Source organism: Pholis gunnellus, assembly GCF_910591455.1.
Source record: "Pholis gunnellus genome assembly, chromosome: 5".
In the NCBI taxonomy this organism is placed as follows: Eukaryota; Metazoa; Chordata; class Actinopteri; order Perciformes; family Pholidae; genus Pholis; species Pholis gunnellus.
The window spans coordinates 6241234-6262974 of NC_136531.1; the positions used below are offsets into that span (position 1 = coordinate 6241234).

Genomic DNA, 21741 nt, shown 5'->3' on the forward strand with positions numbered 1-21741 from the left:
AAATGTGATGATTGTACAACAAAATGAAAATGTGGCCGTTTTGGACTGTTTGATCAGACAAGACAAGCAATCTGAAGAAAGCAATCACCATGGGCTCTGGGAACCCTTGATGGGCGTTTTAAACTACTTTCTGTAGTTTTAGAAATTAATCAGAAAAAAATCACTAAAGAAAAGTTGGAAAAACAAATGTGTGCATTTAAAAAGAGGAAATTAGCTTTATATTAAATACTGGATTTGAATGCCATAGTTTCCGTTATCGGTAATTATCAACCCTCGTTTTGATTTTAAGATTTAGTGGTGGTTTCGAAAATATTTTCTTTTATTCTACTACAGACACAACTGGAATAAAAAAAAAGTGTGTTTCTCTACAAAAATCTATCATTAAAAATCATTAAAAAGCTCAAAGCCACAGCGATATTATCTAAATCCTAGAAGATCTGGAAAAGAAGTTAACCTCAAGGATCCAGAACTCAGCAGAAACTCTTCAGTATTTACATCATCGTTTTTTATTTTTGCTTCTCCAGTGTGAAAGGTGACGGTGAAATGAAAAGCATCTGACCCTCAACTCTATCATTCTACCTGCTGCCGCCGCACATCGGAGTGACGATACGCAACAGCATCAAGGTAACGGCCACATGCACGACCACACACAGTGGTTCCTATTTGTCTGTTTATGGTGAATACATTTTACGTAGATTTAGGGGAGATTTTCTTTGCCTTCCAGATCTACAAATGTTTCACAAGTAAGTGTCAGATGTAGCTGTGAGTCCATCATCACCTTTTAACGCATGGACTTTTTTTGCCTGTGAGCTTTTGAGTGTGCGTGAATGTTTGAATCCTTCACGATGGGCTCAAGTAGAATATTTAAAATGTGTTTCCTCGCTCACCAGTTGTGGAGTTTGTGAAGCCAACAGCAGCACCATGTTCTACGGTTCTTCCTCTGGGGCCAGTATGTCCCTACCGTCCAAGAGCCGCCTGAAACGCCAGAGCAGGACCTTCACACAGGTACACACACACACACACACACACACACACACACACACACACACACACACACACTGCCATTTCAGTCTTTCAATCTCTAGAGATCCATCTCAATTTTAAAAAAGCTCAAATTAAATGATGGAAACAAACGCACTCTAGCAAATGTTCATACAGTTTTTGGTGATGTGCTTGGCTCTGCACTATATCTAATAATACTGTTACCTTAAAGGGCCACTTCACCCAAATTACAAAAAAACAAACAAACAAATATCCTCACTCGTCTCTATTGGTATCCAGCCATGTAGAACATTTTGGCTTTGTTTGCTGAGGTTGTGATATCTAAAATTAAATTGATTGTTCAGTGTAAACGTGATTCGGTTTCGGGTTGCTGTTACAGTTTTAGCCGCTAGAAAGGAGCATGACTCTAGGACATGGCAATGTTGGTCAGTCTGAAGCCACACTAGTCCTAACTGAAATATCTTCCTCAGGATGAACTGTCATAACTTTGGTCATCCCTGCCAAAACCGTCATTGTAATTTGTCCAAAACCTTATGACGAGCAGGGTTAACGTTGGCTGCGGTCGAATAGTCCGAACCTAACGGCCTGAGGGTCAAGAAAAGATGTGAAGGAGAATTCACAAGGACAATAATAATGCTAATGCAACTGCACTTAAATTTGGCTACATAATTGTGTGATGCCGTTGTGTGATGCCGGATGTTGTTGATGCGGGTGTATTGGTGGTACTGCTGCAAGGAATTGTGGGACGGCATTGTCTCCTTTTCTTTCTTCAAAGGAGATATGAAAGGTAGTGTTGAAGCACCTTTCCTAAGCATTTAGGGAATTCGACCAGCTCTTATCATGGCTGCCACTTAGATACCTTTGGGTCATTTCACTCCGATAGAAACCTTCCCAAGCTAAATAAACTATTCAACCGCAGCCAATATTCCTGCAAATTTAGCATGTTAACATTGTCACTTGTGATTGGGTACAGCCTCACATAGTTAGTAGCTTGGCTGAAGACTCTTCGCTTTGTTTAAATGTAATTTTCCAACGCTTTGATGCCTCAAAATATGTTGTTTGTGATTTTGTTGAACTGATCCTTTTAATAAACAATGAAAGAAACGCATTCTGTCTGTGATAAAGTGGGCCTAACGTGCATTCAGTATTGTTTCTCTGTCACCAGGTCCTGTACCGTACTCTGAGTTACAGAGACCGTGTCCCAGTAGAAACCGGAACAAACACTCGTGGGGACCGGCGCTCGACGACTGAACCCCCGGAGCGGCCGACGGACGACCCAGCCGAACTCTCCACGCAGAGCTCGGCCCCCGGGGTGCTGAAGATTTTTGGAGATGAAATTTGTGCCGGTGCCAACTACAAGAGCGTCCTGGCCACCCCGCGCTCCAGTGCGCAGGAGCTGGTCAAAGAGGCACTCGAGCGCTACTCTCTGAACAAGAACGCGGCCCACTCTTACGTCCTGTGCGACGTGATCGGCCACTTGGAGGGGGGAGGCGGGATAGGAGGAGGGGGGTGGCGAACTGAATGCTTGCGTGCGCTGGGGGACAATGAAAAGCCTCTGTTGCTGCAAGAGCTTTGGAAACCCAGAGAAGGACACGCTCGCAGATTTGAGCTGCGCAGGAGAGCAGAGGTGGAGGAATTCAACGCCAAGGAGAAGGACACCATCACTGCTGGTGAGGACACGCGTACACACATAAAGATAGACAGACACACACACACACACACACACACACACACACACACACAGCAGCTGGTCTAATTCGCTTCCTTTCTTGACATGTCAAACTCAGCAGAATAGCACAGCTCGTTACCTCCTCTGCAGAGTGTGTGTGTGTGTGTGTGTGTGTGTGTGTGTGTGTGTGTGTGTGTGTGTGTGTGTGTGTGTGTGTGTGTGTGTGTGTGTGTGTGTGTGTGTGTGTGTGTGTGTGTGTGTGTGTGCGTGCGCGTGTGGAGATGCAGAATAAGATCTTTCATCACAGTTATTATCCTGCAGAGAAGATGTTGTTCTAGTGTGATAACAGTTGTCATGTGTTAGTGCAGTTCTTCTGTAAAGACGGGGCTTCATTTAAGTTTTTATTTGAAACGCACACACGTGCATGTGCGATTGAGCACTTAAAGAAAAACACAATCACACAAAACGGTGCAGAGGAAATGCACGGGCAGCTGGTCGATTGATTGAGTGAAAGCTGAATCCTCTGCGGCCGGAGGTGTGAGCACCCTCGTGTTTTTCTGAATGACACATTTCCTAATACAGACATGATATCAAGTACCGTCACACCTGAACCGTGTACACTCAACTGATGTTGACGTTTCCGGGAGAGATTCACTCCATTCTGTAGATAGATTTCAATAGATAACGTGTAAACAAATTGCACAAACTCTGTTGTAAAACTACTGTTATGACTTCACATCTGCAATGCAGCATTATGAATCTATGTCTGCGCGAACCATGAAGTGACCTTTATGTAGATTGGTTTACTGATGATAGATGAAAAGCGCGCACACACACACACACACACACTCACACATGCACCCACTCCCCCCTGTGCATCCCGTTGAAGACATTTAGAAACAGTTAGTGTCCTACGGTGTTCAGAGAGATGGTATTTTCAGCCTCACAGTCGCACATTTCACTTTGCGTATCTCACGCAGCATGCCAGGGTTTACTGGTTGCTATGTCAACTTGTGTGGCAGCCGGAGAGTCGGTCAACAATCTTTTTTTTTTTTATTTATTGTTGCACGGTACAGCTGTTGTACACGTTTTGGACAGGACGCAAGACAATATTAACCAACCTTGTAAAAGCCATGAAAAGGGATAAGGTTGGTGCTGTTCTATTGTTTTCTAATGCTCAACAATTCCCATGAAAAGACCACAACCCTCGGTGTGTTATCTGACCTACTCTGTATCACATATCATATCGTTTTGTTTTGGCCATTGATTGCCTGTATTTGTGCATATAATTAGCACATTAAATCTGCTCACTTTTCTGCATACAAGGGGTCCCTCCTATTTATGTGTGTATTATCACTGGGAAGCCCCTATCCACGGTTTTTTTGGTAATTTCCTACAACAACTGCTCACTGTAGATTTTACATTACTCAAAAACTAAATAGTGCATTTGGTGGAGACCATTTTCAACCAGGGATTAATATGCATTTTGTGTGCCTGTGGGTATATATGTGTAGTGGATTGACTCAAAATAAACTGCAGCAGTCATTGTGATAAAGGACCATGCCAGGCTTTGGAAATGCAAAGCTTTTATTACGATCAATTTGTTCACAATAAGAAAAATAATGATCATCACCAGAACTTCTTTATGCAAAAGCATTCCTCACTGTGCTTAGAAACATTACAGTTACAGTTGCACAACACAAATATAGTCGCAACAAAGAATGCCTTTTGAGATAGAACTGCTTTATTAACATATTAACACAAATATTTTCATTTTCACACTAACCTTTTCTCTTTTGTGTTCTAGTGTTTAGAAAAGTCACACACACCCTGGATTCTCTTTCTCTTCACTTCTCTGTCTTTCACCTGTTTTTTCCTCCCCTGGTGTATGTGCGAGCGTGCATGCACATGTGTGAACTGTGTGTATCTTTGACACACACTTTATGACTTCGAGATAGCACTTTAAAGGTACTGTAGGATTAATTAATTGCATTAATTACATGAACATATCACAGCCAAATGAGTTGTTATATCAACCTTCAGTCATGCAATCTACATTCCCGACTCTGCTGGTTTTAAATTATTATTAAATCAAAGACAAAAACACCCAAATCGACCTATATGAAAAGCCCCCAAAAAATGCAGCTGTTGCTTGACATCGAATGTGATATCTTAATAATTTGACAGTGATATGTTAGAGGGGGAAATCCTGTACCTCATACCTTTAACTGTATCTCTCCTTACTAACTGCTGATGTTACTCACTAGAAGCACCACAGACTCTTGCTCCACAGTGCATGTGCGTCTTGTGGTGTGCGGATGATGTTTGTGTGTATGGGGGTTATTCTGTGCTTGGTGTTTTGGTGAGGGGGGTGTTTTCTCAGCCTCCTCTCCCTAACCCCTCCCACCCTGCTGTAGGGCCCAAAACCTCCCAGTTCCTGGCGGCTCTAATGGGTCGGTCCGGGCTGGGCAAACACAGGAGCTCCCCCCTGCGGTCTGGTCGAGTGGTACAGTCCAGCTCTAAAGGTGGGGACTGGCCTCAGGTAGGGTGGCTGTCAGTCATTGCCATGGAGTCCACCTCTACCTGCGTTGTCACCAGCGCCACCCCCATTGCCAGTGATTCAACCAGTGTGTGTGTGTGTGTGTGTGTGTGTGTGTGTGTGTGTGTGCAGAGCCATCGCATGGCCACAAGTTAAAGTCATGAGGAGCTTCTCAGTTCACCTCTCATCAGGTTCAATGTTACGTGTGCTGCTCCATCCAGCACCATTTACTTCATCCGACCGGTTTGTTTCATGACGTCTCCACTCAGCTCACACATCACTGTTGATGCACTTATGTGCTGTTCTTTAACCAGACTTCACTCATGAGTCACACATACATGCTAACGATGCACATGTCACGTTTCAGCACACTTTCTTCTTCTTCTCCACTTTCCCTCTGTGTCCTCAACCTCCCCTTCTCCCTGCTCTGCCTCTCCCTTTTGATCCTTTTTTATTATTATTCTACTCCTGTTCTCCCTCTTGCTATTCTCTCTCCCTCCTTGTTTCTCTCTCTTACTCCTCCTCTCTGCCTCCTTGTAGATATTAATGCTCAGGCTCGTAAGCTCCAGAGGAACAGGGCGAAGGGGACGCTGACCCTGCCCCGATCCAGCAACTCATCCTTCAGCCGAAGCCTCAGCGAGACCAGCCTCAACCAGGTGGGGCCCTCACGCTGAAGCCCAATCAGAGTAATTGAGTGTCATAATTCATGTAACTGTTGGCAATGAAATCCTGGATGCATGTGTGTTTCTGTGCGTGGGTCTGCAGCTGGGAGTGGGAGATGAGCCCAAGCGTTATTACTCCACCCTGCCAGGGCCCTTAAGGGGTCGGGAACGTGAGGTGGCCTCCAGCGGCCGGAAGAAAGAGGAAGGGAGTCAGGGAGGGGTGAAGCACTCGCTTTACCAGTCCCCGCACCTCCTGCTGCTACAGGGATACAATCAGCAGGTGAGGAAAGGGAAGAGGTTCGTGCGTTGTGTTAAGAGACGTCCAAAATGTCAGATGACGTGATGTTATTTGTGCCGTGTGTGGCAGGACTGTTTGGTGTACCTGCTGAACCGAGAGCAGCACACAGTCGGTCAGGAGACTCCATCAGCTCGCCCCAACATCTGCCTCTTCTCTCCTGACATCCTGCCACTCCACTGCCGCCTGTGCCGAGTCCCCGCGCCCCGCCGTCATGCCAGCAGCAACAACAACAACAAGGGAGAGGAGCCGGGGGAGAGCCAGCGGTCCTGTGTTGCTGTCGAGCCGGTGCTCCACGCCACAGTTCTGGTGAACTTTTCTCGCTGCGAGCGCTCCACCACGCTGCGACACGGCGACCTGCTCTCCTTCGGAGCGCATTACATCTTCCTGTACAAGGACCCCACAGGCGCTAAACCCTTGCCCGCGCAGACCTTGGCACGCCTTCGCTCCCTGGGGCAGCTTTACGATACGGGGGTGGAGGAGGGAGAGGGCGGCGCTCAGACCTGTAAGATGTGCGGTTCTGTGCTCAAGGACAGAGCAGCGCAGGTGTCCAGTGTTCCTGCAATCAGACGCAGCTTCAAACCTCACCTGGTGAAACCCCGCAGCGGGGGGGGCGGCAGTGGTAGGGCCCCATAGTTTGTCCGGAGGGGAAGGAGGAAGAGGAGGAGGAGGAGGAGGAGGAGGAGGAGGAGGAGGAGGAGGAGGAGGAGGAGGAGGAGGAGGAGGGGGAGGAGGAGGGGGTCAGAAGAGAAGGCTGCAGCTGGACTTTGACCAGACTCATGAAGACCAGCTGTTGAACAGGATTGTGTCTCTCATCGAACCTGGAGGTCTGTGCTCTGATTTACGTTATGATAGACAATCTAAGATGCCCGTTTCACTTATGCAATATTTTTATCTCAGTGGATGTATTGTGTCGCAATTAAAATGTTATTTCACCAAAATTACAAAAGGCAATCTCACACTCCTCCAGTGGTATCTAGCATGTAGATGGTTTATATGTCTCTGACGACATTCAGCTGTCACCCCAATGAATGGAATTTCATTTGTGGTGTTCAAAGCATTGAAAATGTGTTTTTTAGATTCACAACAACAGGGAGGCTAGAATGAGTTCTTTAATAAACAGACAAATACACAGGTACAGTTCAGTACACAGAGATTTGGGTGCAATTGGCCTTTAGTGTTGAAACAAAAAAAGAAATAAGGACACATGGTTAAACACTGTTTCCTGAGAGAAACAGTCCCATGCCATTCAGTATTTTTCACTCTTGTGTTTCTGTAGTCTAAAGGTTTTTATCTGAGATGCATACATGGTAAGAAACCACTAGAGGTATGTGAGAAAATGTATGCTTTTATAACTTGGACTGAACCTTCCCAGGAGACGACCATAAGCTGACACCTGCCTACCTGCTGTGTCTGTGCATTCAACACTCGGCTTCAACCTTCCCGCCTGGGAGTTTTGGAAAACTACTGCTCAAGATTGTCCGACGAATCCAGACCATCGCATGGGTCAGTGCCTGTCTGTCTGTTTATCAGAGCTTGTCTCTTTAACTGTCTCTCTGTGACCGTCTGTCTCTCAGTCTCTCTATCTCTGTTTGTCTGTCTCTCTGTCCCTCTCTGTCTCTGTCTCTGTGTGTCTACCTGTCTCTCTGTGTGTCTACCTGTCTCTCTGTGTGTCTACCTGTCTCTCTGTGTGTCTACCTGTCTCTCTGTGTGTCTACCCGTCTCTGTGGTGCTTTGGTCTCTGCTTAAGATGACCTCATGTGGAGAGAAACTGTTCAGCCATGTCAGGTCAGGTGAATAGTTAAACAGGGTTGCATATCACATGTTTTGTACTGTATTACAAACACACACACAATATTCTGTCTATTCTTCATTGCATAGACATTTAGTGTAGTCATGAGATAACAGCCTAAATAATAGATACACATTAAATATATGGAATTTGCTGTGTGCTTCTCTTCTTTTTCACCCTGAAGTGTATACACTGATATTAGGATAAGGTGGTCTGCCAGGGTTATCTGGGGGGGGGGGGGGGGGGGGTACGATCTTATAAATAGAGTTAAGCCTTTATCCAGTCCAGTGAGTCACAAAGTAATTATCAACGCGCGTGAGTGTGTTAGGTTTTGTAATAGTGGTGTTTCTCTCTGCAGGTTAGTGATAGCGTCGTGAAGTTTGGTTCTCCTACGCACATCCTAAAAGTTTAATGAGCTCTTAATTGCTGTGTGTGTGTGTGTGTGTGTGTGTGTGCGTGTCTTGCAGGAGAAGACAAAGGATCTGGCGCAGAAGCAAGTTCAGCAGTGAGTATCGCTTTCCAACAGAAAGAGAGCATATGTGCTCATTTGAGTATGTATTTCGGTGTGTTCAGTGTGTCAGTATGTGTACCTAATGTGTTTAACCCTTCACTCTTTGTGTATATGTGTGCGTGTGTCCACGTAGCCAGGACCCGGGCACCCTGTCTCTGCTCAGTATCTCAGACTTGATCCCAGACCTGCAGACCATCTTCTTCTGGATGTCCAACTCCATCGAGATCCTCTACTTTATACAGCAAAGAGCACCGGCGTACACACACAGCATAGAAACACTGCAAGGTACACACACTCACACTCACACTCGAGGGGTGTGAATGATGAGTTTGGAAACAACTTGGCTGAAGAGTCATTACTCACACTGACATACAGAAGACACTGATGCTGCTCCAGCTCTCCCTCCCTCTGCCTCTTAAGTACGCCTCTATCTCTGTTATCTGTGTTTAGGCTCGAAGGAGTCGCTGCTATCTGCGACCATATCAGCCAATGAGGAGGCAATGACCATCTTGGAGGAAGTGATCATGTACACTTTCCAGCAATGTGTCTACTATATCACCAAGGTAACCCGTCACTGCAGCACATTTTTAAAAAAATCTCTTTTTCTTCTTTAAACGGGCTGAATGAACGATAACGGACCCTCATTAACACAGAAGACCTCACACACAATGAATGACGAGATGAGGTCTGAATATGAATAAGTTAGACATTTCAGCTCACTTTCATCATAATGACAGTGTGTCTGTCTGTCTGTCTGTCGTCCCCCCCCCCCCCCCCCCCCCAGGCTCTTTATGTAGTGTTGCCAGGTTTGTTGGACTGTAATCCATTCCCAGTCGACAGCTCTGAGCCCTGCTGGAAAGGAGGTGTAGGGTTTCCCGAACCTATACGCAGGGTCCTGCAGGTAAGAACATGTATTGTATTGTATTGTATTGTAGTACAGTTAGGGTTGTTAGGATCATGAAAATGCAATTGATTATTAATAGTCATAATGTGTCAGAAATAGTTTATTTATTAATAGTTTTGTTTTCTCCACTTAACGTTTTTAAATAGATTGTTTAGATTCGTTTTTAAATTATAATTTAAAGATCCACACCAGACATGTTTAAAGACACAAAATACTCAATCAAATATGGTTCTTCCCCGAGACATAAAATGAGTCAAATGTACTGCTTAAAAAATTGCATCTATTCCTTCTCCCTCATTGAAAAATCCAGAATCTGTGAATATACAAATATTGTTCATTTAAAAAGTCTCAGCAGATGCCTCCAATGTCGCTGAAAAGTCCATTCTCATTGTTTGTGCGCTATGTGTTTCACGTTTCCACATCAAACTTGTTGTGATGTCAGAAAATCCAGCTCGAACATACACGTCTTTAACTCGTATTTGAAAAATCCCGTGCCATTGTGTGTGTGTGTGTGTGTGTGTGTGTCCTTGAAGTCTAACAAATGTGATGAATGAATGTCTTTCCTCATAAAATATTTGCCAATTTTTAAGTATTTACTTGCTCTTCTTCTTCTCCACTGCCAATAGTGTGCAGTATATCTTGTTACATCACTGCCAACTCTAGATCAGTGGAATAGTGTGAAACTTCTGGCAGATTTGCGTGAGACAAACAAAACAAGGACTCAACTCAAAAAACTAATTCTCCATAATGCCTCTCAAGGTCAAAAACTTTTCACACTCTGCACAATATCCAAGTGAAGTAACAATATGCAAAACTCATTTTTGAGTGGAGGGGGACTGAAATGTAATGAAAGAATTGTCAATATTCCTCATGAATATGGAGAAACCAAACATCTTAACTAATGATAGAAGAGTATTAGGGTCATGAACATTTTGGGGACAACAATATTCAGAAGGGAAAAATGTTCTTACATTAGTATCAGAATCCTCAGAACTCTTACAAAAAATTAAAGAATTTCGACTTTTAACAAAAATTCTTAAATCAGTCTCAGAATATTTTGTCATGGCCCTGTGGGAGAGGAACATGTTTTGTTGAGTATGCACATGAAGAGCAAGAAGAGATGCATAGAAATCAAAATGACAAAGACAGAGTAATTGTTTAATAAATAATAATAGAGATAAAATGACATATCTTGTGAAAAAATGTATCCGCAAATTATCAACAGCATGTGTATAAAATAGCTGTCAACTGCACCTGAAGGGGAGAATGAGACACAGTACAGGTCAGAGGGGATCGTCGACATCTTTCTTTATTTTGCTTCACGCAGCAAGAAGTCAAGGTCGAGACAGCTAACCTCTGGCTTCCTTTTCCACATTTTATTTCTAATTTAGACTCTTGTGTCTCATTCTAACAGAACTAGTTGGGACCTTTTGGACGTTCGATTGACCCTTGAACTTGTAAACTTAAAATGATTCAGTAGACACAAGAATATTTCCATTTAAAGGATAAGTGCAGCCATAAGTCTTTTTACTTTACATCGTATAGCTTCAATGAAGAGATGGAAACTGAAGATACAGAATATTTATGATATATATAAATCTTTTTCTTTTTCTTTTTTTGTCCATATTTGACATAGACATACTGGTTGCATGTGTTTTGATAGCAATAGTATTTCTGTGCTCACCTGTGTGTTAACATATCTGTGTGCAGGTGTTTCAGAATGGCCAGGAGCTTTTGCAGGGCTACCAGGTCCATCCGGAGATTCAGGCTCAGATGTTCGCTTACCTCTTCTTCTTCTCCAACGTGTCGCTGTTTAACCAGCTAATGGACAAAGGTAGGGCAAAAAGCATGCACACTCGCCCTCCATTAGACCTCCCTCAGGATTTGTACAGTTGTTGGTGTGTAAGAGAGAGAGAGAGGGGGAGAGACAGCGAGTGTCCTTGTGTCCTTGTCAGCATTTTGACAGACTAACACAGATTTGTCCTCAATGCCCTTCCCCTATCTGCATTCTGTCTCCCCCCCCTTCTCCTCCTCCTCCTCCTTCTTGCCTTCCTTCCTTCCATCTGGCCATCAGGGGGTGAGACAAAGAAGAGTAGAGGTTGGATTGGATGAGGGAGAGAGGAGATGGAGGAGGGGGGGGAGAGATGGAAAAAGGTCAGAGTGAAGGGTAAAAGGCTGGAGGGCCACTTAGTTGTTGTGATAACCTTGCTAATAGTCTATTACCTTGTCTAAATACAGAAAAGATAGTCATTTACCCCCCGGCTTTTTCCATGTGTCCGCCCACCTATAACTTCCAACCTCTCCACACCCTCCCCCTGTACCTCTAGCCACACAAAAACACATTCACGCACACGCCATGTGTCTTCATTAGCCGACGGAGACAGGAGAGATCACATGTCTGGCAGAAGGAGAAGGAGAAATACCTTTATATTCATGCAGAGGCTCCCCCTGTCCCCCCCCCCTTCTCCTCATCTCCACCTCCCTCTCTCCATCCGTCTGGCTTTCTCTTTCTCTCCCTCGCTCCCCTTTCTGTCGCTCATTGACATTTCTCCACTGCTGGTGTCCATGGTAACAGTGAAGTGAGTTTGTGGCAGGTAACGCTGAAGTTTGCACCGAGCGCTCTGCAACACTCACTCTGTTGGCTCGATTCTATGGCAACTCAGAAGGAGGTGTGACGTGGTGCAGAAGCTCCTGGATTTGTGTGATTGTGTGTTTGTTTGAGAGTGTACAATGACTTATCTGTGTTTGGAGGTTAGTGTGTGTTTGTAAACCCGGCTGCTTTGAAGCATTATGACACTTGCTGGGAGGTTAAGTGATGTCTCGTCCGTTTACGCTGCCTCTCACACAGATTACTTTATGCCTAGACATAAGCCTATTACAGAGGGGAGTGTGTGAATATCTGTGTGTCTGTGTGTGTGTGTGTGTGTGTGTGTGTGTGTGTGTGTGTGTGTGTGTGTGTGTGTGTGTGTGTGTGTGTGTGTGTGTGCACCCAAAACATATGGCAGAATATTTGAAAGGGTGTGTGTGTGTGTCTTTACTGTCTGCCTAAAGCTCCCAGTCATGTCTAACTTGTAGAAGGAGAAATTCTGTGTTGTTGAAAACTGTCGAGTGCCAAAAACTGGCATTGATTGTCAGATTAAATTCATAATATTGTTTACTTATGATGCCAGACAGTTCCTGAGCTTACCTTAATCTTTCTATGAAGTGGGACTGATGGTTTTGGCTTCACAGACTCGACACTAGAGTGCAAAGTCTCTCATAATTCTTTGACTTTAATAAATATCTTGCAAATTGTATCTTCAGTATTTCATTTAGTCACATTTTTATACCACATACCATATTTTTTGGAAGATTTGTATCAAAAAAAGATTATAAAAATATGAAATTGTTCTAGCTTTTTTTGGATGTGCTGCTTTGTCCTATGTGATAGTAAACTTGAATATCTTTGGTTTTCCCACTTTTGTACAAACAAAGCAAGTTTTATGAAGGTGTCACATTGGGCTTTAGGACATTTTACGGGTCATTTTTACTATTTTCTGACATTTTAAGGACCAAACGATTCATTCATCAATTATGAATATAATTGGCAGATTAATTGATGATGGAATAATCATTAGTTGCAGTTTGTATTCAGTGTATTTGGAGCGGGTACTTGTATTCATTCTATTTCATACTGTTTGTGTCTACTCGCTGAGTGCAGACGGAAAGTAGCAAGTAGCTAAATCTGGTACATCTCTGAGGATCAGATGAGTTCTTTTGTAGTCCCTGATTATTAAAAAAAAAAGGTATCAAAACACATATTGTTTTGGCTCCTGCACAGACACTCGGGTATCGTTAGCATAAGTCCAGTTGTTTGTCATTGTTTGTACCAAACCCCAGCAGAGGCCTGAGCTCACATTGGGGGGTTAGCCTATTTCAGAAAGCTTAAACCGGAATTATAGCTGCAGTGAGGTAAAGGAACGGCAGATTGACAAACTATGGGATACCATCTTGACAAATGCCAGATTTCAACTTATCGCCTGCTTAACTTTACACAAAACTTCCTTTCAGTTCTTTGATGTGTACCAGAGAAAAAAAGGATTACACAGAGTGAAGAACACGGCTGTGTGCTGGTTTGTTGTCAGCTGAGCCATTCTGCAGCAGTCGATTTGTATTCTGCAATGAGCAGGTGGCTGTTGCTATTGTTAACTTTGATATCAACTTACTTAAAAATTCATGTCTGTAGTGTATAATATATGTATTGTCGTACAAGACAAACGCATGCAGAGAAACACAAATGCAGTCTCTATTGTAGTCTGCTTTTCTCTCAGACATGCTCACACCCAAGAATAGAAATCTTCTGCAGTGCCTCTTATGAAAATATCCAAACACTCACTGTGGTGTGTGTGTGTGTGCATGTGTGTGTGCAGGTCCATCTCGGGGTTGGTTCCAACGCTCGAAGGTGTTGCAGATTCAGGCGTGTTTGCGGATGGTCATGGAGTGGGCAAGCAGGTCCGGTCTGGGACATCTGGCTGACAAATTCTTCACCAAACTCAACAGCACTGTGTCCATACTGGCCACTCCCCCACAACAGCTCACACAGGTACCACACACACACACACACACACACACACACAACATTATACAGAATTGCTAGCTGGCACTAATTTAGGTGGCAATACTTGAAAATAAACAGGACTTACTATATTCAAATGAGTTTGAACGGAGGCCAACAGTTACAAATGATTGCTGGTGAGATGCTTAATCCAGTAGTCTTCCAATTAGAGCGAACACAGAAAAAAGAACGCTTTGATTGACGGTAATCCATTTACTGACTGTTTTAAACACATCTGAAAGAACTGTTGTTCATGAAGTAAGTCACTTTGATCGGCTATTGATTGTTGAGGTCTTAGAAAAGGTTTCGCCAGGATCAACTTGTTACTGCCTGCACATTGTCTTACCTCCTGATTTGCTTGGTTGTAATAAAAAAAGAACTTCCGATTAATTTCTCCTCTCTTTCTTTTCCTTCTTTTCTTTCTTCTCTGTGTGCAGATGAGTTGGCGAGCTTTGTGCAGTGAGCACCCAGCTCTGAAGCCTGTCCAGCTGCACAGGATTCTCACCCAGTACCAGCTCACAGCGGAGATAGGCCCTGTCCCAACATGGCAACCCAGCAGCGAGGACGAAGCGTATATATACAGAACAGGTAAATGTGTCAATTTGTGGGCGCGAGATTTGACTTTACTGTGAAATTAATCATGTGTCCACCAGTTAAATTGTTGAAGTATTTAAAAAAAATTTGATTTTTGATTTTAAATATTTGTTTTTAACAAAGTAAGTAAACTTTGTGTAAAAACCATATCAGAGATGGTAGAACTACTCAGATCTTTTACTTGTAACTGGTTCTGAAAAGTCTCAATTTACTACTGATGCCTCTATAATATGAACTACATAAGTAAACAAGACTATTAGCAAGAAGATTGGCTATTTCTTTATAGTTATTCTGAATGCTTGTCATCATGCTGGTTCACCATAAAATCCTTCAGCTCAGACTCCAGTCCTGCATGCACATTCTTACTTTATTAATAATACATCAGCATGAAAATATACTAAAAGTACCAAATCTAAATATAATATTATATTAATGGATTATAATTATTGACACATTAAGACCTATTTTATGTGTACATCCCTAATAATACATCATAATATATTAGTTTATTGTAATTTTTTGATTAACCTAAGTTTGCAGAGTAACTAGTAACTCTTGCTGTCAGTTAAATGTAGTTGAGTAAAAAGTTAAATATTTGCCTCATTATATAAGAAATATAAATTAACGTGAAATGCTCAAATGAAGTACAAGTAACTCAAAACTGTACTTGGGACGTCAACATTCTTTCATGTATTTTTCTGTTCTAACAGAGCGATCCAGCTGCACGTTGAGCTTTCTTAAAACAGGAATCGGAGCGTATCTAGATTTCTGAAACCAGGATATGATGTGTTCATGTGCAAACACATAAACATGTGATACTCCGAGACCTCGTCATAACCAGGATACTAGTGTGCATCTAAATAAACACACGCTACCAAATCAGAAATGTGTCTTGCTTAACATTCAATGTAACAAGGAGCAAGCAACCCTAGTAAGCTTTTAATGACTGCCATGTAGAAAATGTGTGGTGCAGTCCTCGATGAGTTTTGGGTTTAAAAGCTGCAAAACAGAAACGGTGACAGGCTGATGGGGGAGCTTTACAGCAATCCTGGTTCAGGTCCTTTATGACGTATATGTGTGTGTGTGTGTGTATAGGTGGGTTAACATCAGTTTGTGTGTCTGTTCAGTGGACCTCCTGGAGAGCTTTGAGAACCACCCTCCCATAGTGCTGCCCAGCGCCGGCTTCAGAGTGGACCTGGACAGCGAGTGTGTGGAAGACAGCATCTACAGACAGCTGCTCTACATCCGCCACTACCTGTGGGGGCTACGCACCAAGACGCAAACGCACACCAACACTCCCAGTGTGCACACGCACTCCAATGGAACCAACACAGCTGACTGGCCCGACATTCAGGTCAGAAAACGCATCCTGCATAGTGTCAAATGCACACACCTAGCAGTAATCCAGGCCATGTGCCTCGGCAGCTGTGGCCATTGAGGAGTTCCTCATAATCCCATAAATGAAAGACAAAAACCCTCTACTCCAGCCAACCCGCACACACACACACACACACATACACATACTCACTCACAGAAACCTAGACATGGTTAAATCATGGTTAATCTGATTAGTCTTTAGGCTGTCTAATTAGTGGGAACGGCTGACTAGACCATAATCCCTAGTGTGACTGCGCCCTCATATGTACACATATACACGCACACAGAAATGCATACATTCTAAAATATGTTAAATGGTGAATTATTCCAATTAAAGGTGACTAAAGAGATGCATAATTATGTTGACTGTTATCTAGGAACAAAGCTTTTTCTGCACTGCAACAAGAAAACTTTTTCATAAGTGAAAGATAACAGGAAGATTTATTTCCCTTCCTTTTTCTGATAATTGCACCCTCATTTTAGGCCTCGTACTGTTTTCTAAAGTCTTTCTGTCCAATCCTGACACAGAGGGAGCTGTTGCCTCCGGCCCACAGCAGTCCCCGCGCTGGGGGTCCTGGGGACGAGGTCACGGCAGAGACGGGAGAGGAGAGAGGACGGGACAGGCCTCCAGGCCAATCACACACACACAGCCTCAGAAGGAACGGCACCATCCACCACACTCGGACAGCAAATCCAGACCCGTCCTGCCTTTTGACCCCTCCCAATACCCCGCTGTACCCAGAAGGAGGAGGAGGAGGAGGAGGAGGAGGAGGAGGAGGAGGAGGAGGAGGAGGAGGAGGGGGGCATATCATAGGCCCCAACACTCAGACTAACGGCTGCACCAGCAGAACTTTGGCAGAGTGTAAAAAGACCAACGGCCTCATCACCAACGGACTGGAGGGTAGGCTGTATACTATACAGGAGATGGGCAAAAATAACAGCAACACACAAGCAGCTTATTGGAATCCAGAATAGAAACACTACAATTAATGGTCTTAAAAATGAACACTGTGTGTAATCAACAACACGGTAAGCTTCACATAAGTAGTATTTTTTCGAAATCACATATTGTATGGTGTTATTGTTACTTTTGCCACTCCAAATGTGCAGTTTAAATCTTGCAGTTCATTATACACAATATTGGGGATTCACCGATCTTTCTCCAATTTGGATACCTCAGGGTTACGGTATGGCCGATATGGTACCAGTGCTATCTGTATATCTCCCTAGGGGAACTCATTAGACTAGTTGTTATGTAAGGTAACATGAGGACAGAATTTGCTATGGCAGTAAAAACTGACTGAATGAATGTTAGTCATAACAAACTGTATTTCATGTTGATTGGTTACGTCATTAGTGTTTTGGATCGGTGCATCCCTACACCACACCTTATCAGGACACAATACACACACTGCATAACAAACTGTGTTTGACATGATCGTGAAGATAAAGTCCTACACCCTACTGTAAGACATTGTCTGTCATGTGGCTCTGTTTCCTTCCCTCGCTTGCTTCACTCAGCTCATTTCTGAGATAACAGGACATGGTGACATATTTTGACAACACCTGCACAAAAATGAGTGCCATTCTAAATTCACTTAAAGCTGCATTCATCAATACTGTTTATATTTATGGATTAAATGACTACAATCAATGGCGAGCGGTCACTTGTAGCAATGACCCCACAAAGAATTATCACAGACGCTGCACAAACAAAGATTTTCTAGCGTCTTATAGCTCATACATTTGGTGTTGGATTCATAAGCTCTCATTTTCAGATGCCGTTGTCTGCTGCAAAAATGTTCTGATTAACCCAATGTACGCTACCTGCCGACCACCAAATGACTTAAACAAATTAATTTAGCAAATAACTGGACTAGAATTTAGAACAGTTGGATTTCAGAGACAAAATGATTCCAACTGGAGATAATGTTGCTTCCTGTATGCTTGATGTGCAACTAGGTAATTGTTTCCAAACATTTGAATCATAACTAACCTAATTAATAAGGTGATTGTACTGTATCAGAGCTTTGCATGCCGCTGATTGTTTTGTGGTTCTTCTGTCCCCAAGAGACCAACAATTGATGAATGTAGCATTATATTTGCACTACTTTAGATGAATCGCTGAATCGCATCGGTCAGCTCTGTGCCGCACGTGACAGCAGTATCTCCCCTGTGCAGTTTTTACAGTGTAGTGAGTGTGACATCTGCAGGTTCTAGTCAGAAGCACATGTGTCAGATTAGCTTTGTAGCATGTAGCATGTGTGTGTGTGTGTGTGTGTGTGTGTGTGTGTGTGTGTGTGTGTCTTTTGCACAGAAATACCTATTATGTTTGTCCAACCCCATAGCAAGACCCTGTGTGTTTGTGTGTTTGTGTGTGTGTTTGTGTATTTGGGTGTCCGTGTCCTCTGCAGGGTGTATTAGTGGGTGTGAGTTTCCTTTCCCTGTGTCCTCCCTTGGCGCCCCTCCCCTTCCTGATGACTTGTGTGTGGTGTTTGTAGTGGAACTGGACAAGGGACCCTACGGACTGGGCATGGGACTCATAGACGGCCTGGTGAGTAGATGGCTGTTTAAAAACATATTTGACATTTTATCTTACCTGTTACTTAAGGTTTCAGCAGTGTGTTTTTGTCTTTGTGAAACAGTTGGTTTACTACTTTTGCGAATACTACTTTTGAAAAATAAGTTCAAAACACATATGTACTGTGTGTGTGTGTGTGTGTGTGTGTGTGTGTGTGTGTGTGTGTGTGTGTGTGTGTGTGTGTGTGTGTGTGTGTGTGTGTGTGTGTGTGTGTGTGTGTGTGTGTGTGTGTGTGTGTGTGTGTGTGTGTGTGTGTGTGTGTGTGTGTGTGTGTGTGTGTGTTTTAGCATTAGATAAAAAAAAGTGAGTCTTTAAAAAAAAGTCATAGATTAGCATAGTACATAAAAAAAAAGTTTACTTTTTCGAAGAAAGATCACAGGAAAGTATGTCATAATAAAGTATGTTAAAAATAAGTCATAGTATGTCTAATAAGTCATGTTATGGTCCGACTCCAGGACATGGACAAATAAGGGAAGTGTATGCAATTTTTTATTTAAAAGAAAGGATTTTTCTTTAACAAAGATTTATTCATTTGACCAAATGTAACAAATTCCAATTCTAACAAATGGGACTGACGGGAAACTTCCCACCAAAGTAAGGGAGGCATATAAAGACATAAAGTATACAGCAAATTAAAGGTCCAACATAGCACAAAGTGGTGCCAGGGGAAGAAAAGCCCACAAATCCCAGGATGGGGCGAGTCATCGAAACATTAGCCAGCTGCCTCCACATGCTTGAAGGAATCCAGCTCCAACCAACCAGGTACTGAAAGAAACGGCAAGAACGTGACCTCCTGGGGTCGTTACATGTAACATTTCAAAAAACGTCATAATATAATATTCCCCCCAAAAAATTATAAAATAGTATGTAGAAAAAAAATTAATGATGTCGAAATAAGTTTAAAAAAATTCATAGTATAGTAATTGACCATAAATGAGTCATAAAGTTATGTTGAGAGGCAATCACAATGTAATCAAACGCACATTTAAACTGCTGATTGTAACGTTTCTTTAGTGTCCTGTAGAAGTTCTAACGCCCATATAACTGAGGACGGAAAATAGTGGCCACGTACTTTAATTCGCCGCAGTATAACTTAATTCATCAATCAGCTCCATCTATCCATCCATCAGATGCTCACCTAAATAATGGCCGCGCTAAAACACTTCTCTCCTCTGCAGCACACTCCCCTCAACGCTCCAGGCATTTACATCCGGACTCTGATCCCCGACGGACCGGCTGCCTCCGACGGCAGACTGAGGATTGGAGATCGCATCCTGGCTGTGAATGGGACCAGTCTGATCGGAGCAGACTACCAGAGGTACAGAGGACGCTTCAGTGGTGCTTAAGCCAATTGATTACTTTGATTGATTGGTGCCCAGACAGTCATCCTTACTCTGTCTCTGCTGAGCTTCACGTAATTGGACTCTCTCACTCTCTCTCTACTTCCTCCTGTGTGCTCTTTGCAGTGCGGTGGATCTGATTCGTCTGGGAGGAGGTCGTCTGCGCTTCCTGGTGGCCAAGTCCGACCCCGATGTCTCGGAGAAGATCAGTGCCTCCTCCTGCTGATCCATTAAGACGCGCACAACACACAGGACCGGGAGAGACAAACGTGTGCACGTACGTACGCACGCAGCATGAATTATGAATGTGAAACCTAGCGTCAGCACAGCACAAAGCCAAGCAATCAAACTGGAGATAACGCTCAGTGACTCCACTCCACAGCTGCCAGACCTGCTTCCCCTCATGCTGACTCCCACTGGGTTTGTGTGACAGACAGAATCTGTAACCCACCGCGGCATCAAAGGAATACGCTGCGAGGAAAGGTTGCCTAATTAATCAGCGTTTGAGGCAGGTGAGGTGTAACCAGCCAGTATGCAGACTGATGGGGTTTAAAGCACAGTAGATTGTAGGCTTCTAATTTCTCTTCAGTCAGCGCTCGGAGCATGTGCGCACATTGGACTTTTTTTCCACCTGTATTTTAGAAAATGTATTAGTCATTTAGTCATTAAGTAGCATGGTGAAATAGCTACCCAGCTCTCAGATAAAGGGACTCTGAAACTGTACTTTACGATTCCAAAAAAAATGCATTTTGCAGACAAACGAGGACCCCCACAGTGAACGCCGGATGTTTTACACGGTGCTTTTATAATTCTGTTTGATGGCAACTCACGAAGCATCATCACTGTCCGCTCAACAGACTAAACCGTTGTGTCTGAATGTTGACTTTTGTACTGGAGAGTGGGTGACCGATGAAGGAAACTCGAGACCTACGATCCCAGCTCTCTCATTTCACTTTGAACCTCATCACTGGACTTTATACCTCTACTGGAATAAGAGATGCGCTCTTGAGGCTACACACACACACACACACACACACACACACACACACACACACACACACACACACACACACACACACACACACACACACACACACACACACACACACACACACACACACACACACACACACACACACACACACACACACACACACACACACACACACACACACAGGGGATGTGCCGCTGTTGTGGGAACATTGTTTGTTAATTACTGGATCATCAAGACAACGTGCTTCACTCCAGAGTTTGTGCTGCACAACCCTTGTGTGTACAAACCTCCCTTTTGTTGTGAATATATGCTCTACGTATCTGGTTATGAGGTGTAAATAGTTTGTAAATATATAACACTTGGTCACATATTGTTTGGACATTTAAAAAAGAAAATGCATTTAAGGAATTCATAATTTTTTGTCAATATATTGGTTATTAAACACTGAAACCTACTGATTGGAAGAAAAATAACTAGTATTTTCTGGAATGACAGAAATATAGTTAGTTCTTTTTCTAAATGTTATTCATTTATTTAAGTACTATGAACAGGAATCAAACTGTTACTGCTCACACAGGATGTTAGCTGCTTTTTTTTTGGGAGGGGGGGGTGTGACTACACCCAAATTACAAACTAGACACCACAGCTTGTAGTGTCTAGCTGTGCAGATTTCAGCCTCCACTTGTTGTTCACAGTATTGTCAAATTACATTTAAAACATTTAACAGCAGTTGGCTTTCCAGAGAGTGTTTCTGGTTAATCTATTGACCTCACTGTGGTTTTCAAAAGGACTATTTCTTTGATATAAAGTAGTCCCGAGGAAGACTTTTCACCTGTGAGGTCTGTGGATTATCTGGAGTAACTGGGACATTTTTTTTCTGAAAGATG

At 43.3% G+C, this 21741-nt stretch overlaps 1 protein-coding gene across 1 annotated transcript; it reads left to right on the forward strand.

The window, feature by feature from the left end:
- Positions 1-921: 921 nt before the first annotated feature.
- radil (Ras association and DIL domains) lies at positions 922-20086 on the forward strand (the record flags this gene model as incomplete). Its single annotated transcript, XM_079159323.1, has 20 exons — positions 922-1005; positions 2168-2672; positions 5089-5196; positions 5751-5866; positions 5976-6152; positions 6240-6789; positions 6842-6994; positions 7543-7673; positions 8427-8464; positions 8604-8755; positions 8921-9033; positions 9255-9371; positions 11085-11208; positions 13784-13956; positions 14406-14556; positions 15690-15916; positions 16444-16840; positions 18354-18493; positions 19699-19838; positions 19987-20086. 20 exons carry the CDS (start codon positions 922-924, stop codon positions 20084-20086), a joined length of 3696 nt encoding a protein of 1231 aa, XP_079015449.1.
- Positions 20087-21741: the final 1655 nt, after the last annotated feature.